Here is a 4,941-nt window from a genome sequence, read left to right on the forward strand (position 1 = left end):
TTTAATTTAAAACGTGAACCTAATATTTTTGCAAAGAACAATAGCCAATCAAAAAATATTATATAAATCGACGAATCAAAAACAAGAGCACAGCGAAGCAAGACGTGGGCATGAATTATGAAACGGTGATAAGCAGCGTCAACAATAACATAACCCACCCCTCACCTAAAAAACAGAACCCACTTAGAACCCGCCACAACAAAACCACACGCCAATGGCCACGTGTTAATCAACACGGCGTAACCGCAGACACGTCATTTACACACCTTTTTTGTGCGTGAATTTCCTTGTGGTCTCCAATTAATTTCTTCGTCTGCAAGATAAGATAGATAGCAGTGATTAGAATATATATAATATTATTATTATTTAATTACAGGCTGAACATTCAATTCCATTATGGCTCCTCCAGCCTGTCTTTCACATATAGTACTATTTTTTGAATAAAGCTATAGGACAATATTTTCCAACTTTACCATAAATATTGGCTGAGGCTTAGGTGCATTATATGTATTGAACCGGTGATAATGGTAATTAAAAGTGAATATCCGTTGTGTGAGTTATATAGTTAATTCAATTGGTAAAGTTTTTAATGGTTAAATAAGAGATTATTTAATTTATATCTATATTAAAAATTAATTAACGTCTTAATTTGATGATAAAAAAATTATCATTTGGAGCGGATTCAGTGCAACTAAATACTACACTCAAACTTCACCCATAAATATCAAAGTGACAAATAAATAAGTGAGAGAAAATTAACAAATGTTTTAAAAGTATTGTGTTTAAAAGTTATTTTAATAAAAAAATTTATAGAAAAATAAAAAATAACTAATTTTTTTAATAATTTTCATAAAAATGATATCAAATTTTTTTTTAAAATTAATTTCTTAACAACTCACATAGAATTAGTGATGCGTACAAAATTCATGTCAAAGTGACAAGTCTAAACGAGAATTAATAACGAATTTGAGATTACTAGCTAAATTTTGTTGTGAAATAATTGTAAAAATATTGTGAAATGTAACAAGAGTTTTACTTTTTATCCAAAAAAAAAAAAAAAAAACTTCTTCAACCTAATACTATTAAAAAAAAAAAACACTTTTATCAAAAACAATATTTTTCCTATTAAAAAACAAACAATAATTTTATCTTTATGAAATGACGGTAATGATGATGGTGCTTAATTATCAAAAATGATTATTCTGAGATTTGTCCCTTTTCGCCGCTCCTTCCTCTTTTTCCGTCTTAAATATTCCTAAGACTACTAATTCCTCCGCGTTAAGAATTAAGATTCCTCTCTTCTTTTTATTCTTCTTCTTCGTTTCACAACTCCTCCAAAAACCTTTCAAACGGTACGAAGCGATTTCTCTCTTCCTTTTCAATTTTCGTATCTGTTTGGTCGCTGAGAAAATAAGGAAAAACCAAAAAAGAAAAGATAAAAGAGTATAAAGATTTTCTTAACGTTTCTCATGTTTTGATTTTTTTTTTGTTGTTTGCAGATTTGTTTCTTTCTTCTTCTCAAAGATCCGATCCGATTGCTGAGATCCGAAACTTTTGGATATGGCGGAAGAGCATAGATGCGAAGCCTCGGAGGGCCACAGACCCTGCGTCAACAACTGTGGCTTCTTCGGCAGCCCAGCCACCATGAACCTCTGCTCCAAATGCTACACGGATATCCATCTCGAAGAGCAACACCACGCCTCTTCCAAATCCTCCATCGAAATCGCTCTCTCCTCCTCTTCTTCTTCTTCTTCTTCTTCATCATCATCTTCTTCGAATTCGTTGACCGAGTCTCTCCCTCCTCATCCTCCTCCGGCGTTGACCTTGCCGGGGGTCAAATTACAGCTCCCTCCTCCACTGGCACCTGCTGATGTCGCCGTAGAAGCTGACGTGGCGGCGGTGACGGTAACGGCGACGGCGAAATCACAGCCGAACCGGTGTTTGGTGTGTAGGAAACGGGTCGGGTTGACCGGGTTCAAGTGTCGGTGCGGGACCACGTTTTGTGGGGTCCACAGGTACCCGGAGAAGCACGCGTGCACTTTCGATTTTAAGGCTGTTGGAAGAGAGGAGATCGCGAGAGCTAATCCTATCATCAAAGCCGAGAAGCTTCGGAAGATTTAAATTAGGACCGTTTGATTTCATCAAAAAAAAAAGTGAATTTCCACCGTTGATCATCATGTCCTAATATTATATATATATATATATATATATATATATATATATATATATATTTCTTTCTCTTTATTTTTTCTCTTTTTTTTTTTTAAAATAAGTTTTTATCATATCTGGTTTTGCTTGTAAAAAAACGAAATGAGAAGTTTCAAATTTGGGTGCCACTTCCGTGTAGAATAGATACTACTATTTTTCTCAACTAGTTTGAGCTTTGTACAATGAATCGTAGTAGTGGGTAGTGGGTATCACTAATTCACTATCCTCAGCCAGTCAAAACGAGCCAAATTAATAATGAAGTGGATGCATTGTACCTTTTACAGATATATAAAAGTTGGGGGAAAAGTTTCAAGCAGCTACGTTATTGGTTGATATTTTCTTGTATTTGCATGATGCGATGGGCTCTAAAACGACAACTTTTGCCTTCTTTGTTCTTATCAGTATTTTGTGGTACAAAAATAGGAGAGAGGCTTTCACTTTCGACATGTCCAAAATTTTCAACATTTCCAGTTTGATAATGCATATTGCATAAGAGAATTGCATAGTTCTCCTCTACTATATATGAATGTGAAAAGTGGAGACCTCTTTAAACTTGTCTCAATAATATCGTATAATCGTGTACTGCTACACGCTTGTGGACCAAGGTTTTTTTTTGAGTAAATTGTGGACCAAGGTTTGATTTTGACAAACCATGAGCACAAGGACAAGGGCTTAGTGTTGACACGTGCCACAAGGCAATAGTGGATTGGGGTTTTATTTTGGCCCCGTTAATGGATGCATATCAAGTGAAGTGCGTTACTTTAAGTATTGCATTCAATGCAATTATATTGGACCAATGAATATTTTCTTCTTCTTCTTCTTCTTCGCTATTTGATCTAATTGCACCGAATGCAAAACCCTATAAATATTGCACCCGATCTTGATCTAATGAAAATGATTGTTTGTTTTTTTTGGATGACTTTAAGATGTTGGATAGATAGGCATGCAAGCAAGCAAGATTGTCTATTTAATTATATGCTCTTTTCGTTTATTATTCTTTTTCTTTCTTTCTTTAAGGGAAAGTTTATTTTAGTTAGTTATGCTTACTATAATCCAACTTATTCCATAACATGACATTGCACAATAGATTGGAAAAAAGAAAAAAAGAAAAAAAACAGAGGTCTATGAATATAGTAGTGAGTGTACTCTTTTAGGGTTTTGCCGTTTGTTGCTAGTCTATTGACATAAAAAATAGTTTTCCAATAAGTGAGAATTTGTCTTGAACAAGACACAAGCAAGGAAAAATGCAAGATTTTTCGTTTGGATCTAGCCTGTGAGAGATATGAGGGACATAAAAACCTTACGGTTTGACCTTGTTTGAACAAACTGAAAAGATTTAGAATAACTTACTATTTCATTGCTTCGAAATAAAATCTCTTGTAGGTCATCTAATATTATTTCTATACTCTGCAGGTTGTAGACTATAACAAAACGATTTGACCTCATTCTAATGTTGGTAGATCTACAAGAGTGGATTTGAGTTCTTTGCCCTAGTGAAAGGCACTTTATCAAAAACTAGCTGGCTCTATATTACAGCCCATTCAACCTTGGCTATATACAATACTGAAAGCTCAGATTTGTGTTAAAATACAAGAGCTTGTTTAGATCCTAAATTAAAAATTAAGATTAGATTGCTTTTACTCTAACTTATCTGAGTGCGGAACAAGAGTAAATGAAGCGCAATCATCGGTTCTACTCTAGTGCATACACATGAACAATAAACAATAAAAGTAAAGCACAAGAGTAAGGGAAGAGAGATGCAAACACAAGATAATACCAAGACGTGTTATCAAAGAGGAAACCGAAGAATTTGGCGAAAAACCTCTTCGCAACCCTCCAAGTCGAAATCAATCCACTGGTGAATAAGTTGGAGTGCATGAATAACAAAAAACCCTCCAAGCCTAGTCTACCTAATGTACTTGAGCCCTTCAAGCTTCTGCTACCAACGGACTTCTCGGAATCTTATATTCACTAACTTTCTAGATCCCACAATATGCCCAATTGCATCTGCCAAGCCTCATCGGCTTCTTTTGGCAAATCCCCAAAGCTTCCCAAAGCTCCAAAACACTCTCTACACTCTGAATAGGTGTGGGTTGTGTTTGGGTACAAATCTCATCTCAAGGTATGATAATGAGAGAGGGAAGGAGTAGAGGCTAGACTGATTTCTCACTAAGGATGAGTAACTTTCTCTCTAAAAGATGGGTGTGTTATGTTGTAAAAAACCTATCTAGGGTGTTAGCTTGTGGAAAACTATTAGTCGATGATGGCCTTCTTTTTCTCGCCACATTCTATATGATATTGGGGATGGGTTTAAGGTGAAATTTTGGCAAGACTGTTGGTGTGGTGAAACATCTCTTGCAGTCAGCTATCTTAAATTATTTAGATTTTGCCGAGATCAGGAGGTTAGTGTGGCTGAGATTATGATGTTTGATAATGGAACCCTATTTTGAGATGTTAGTTTCTTTAGGGGTGTGCATGCTCGGGAATTAGAGGCGCTGACCGGTTTCATGGTTACCATATATGGTGCTTTGGTGAGAGGTGCCTAGGTGAGGATAAGATGTGCTGAAAATTTGATAGAGAGAAGAGCTTCATGGTTAAGGATTATTATAGTCTCTTAGTGGGCTCTAATGACTATTCTTTCCTTGGAAAAGCATTTGGAAACAGAAGATTCCTTCTCGATCAGCTTTCTTTGTTTGGACTGCTGCTTTAGGGAAATGCTTAACGATTGACATT

The 4,941-nt window shown here is 35.6% G+C and overlaps 1 protein-coding gene across 1 annotated transcript; it reads left to right on the top strand.

Annotated features, from left to right (window-relative positions):
• Positions 1-1,212: 1,212 nt before the first annotated feature.
• LOC142609526 (zinc finger A20 and AN1 domain-containing stress-associated protein 6) lies at positions 1,213-2,374 on the top strand. The gene is made up of 2 exons (XM_075781128.1): positions 1,213-1,352; positions 1,500-2,374. Exon 2 carries the CDS (start codon positions 1,561-1,563, stop codon positions 2,119-2,121), a length of 561 nt encoding a protein of 186 aa, XP_075637243.1. The 5' UTR covers positions 1,213-1,352; positions 1,500-1,560; the 3' UTR covers positions 2,122-2,374.
• The last annotated feature ends 2,567 nt before the right edge of the window (positions 2,375-4,941 follow it).

The sequence above is a fragment of the Castanea sativa genome, chromosome 9 (assembly GCF_040712315.1).
Source record: "Castanea sativa cultivar Marrone di Chiusa Pesio chromosome 9, ASM4071231v1".
In the NCBI taxonomy this organism is placed as follows: domain Eukaryota; kingdom Viridiplantae; phylum Streptophyta; class Magnoliopsida; order Fagales; family Fagaceae; genus Castanea; species Castanea sativa.

Coding starts and splice junctions, on each gene's coding strand:
- LOC142609526 (XM_075781128.1), top strand. CDS start 1,561: ATGGCGGAAGAGCATAGATGCGAAGCCTCGGAGGGCCACAGACCCTGC.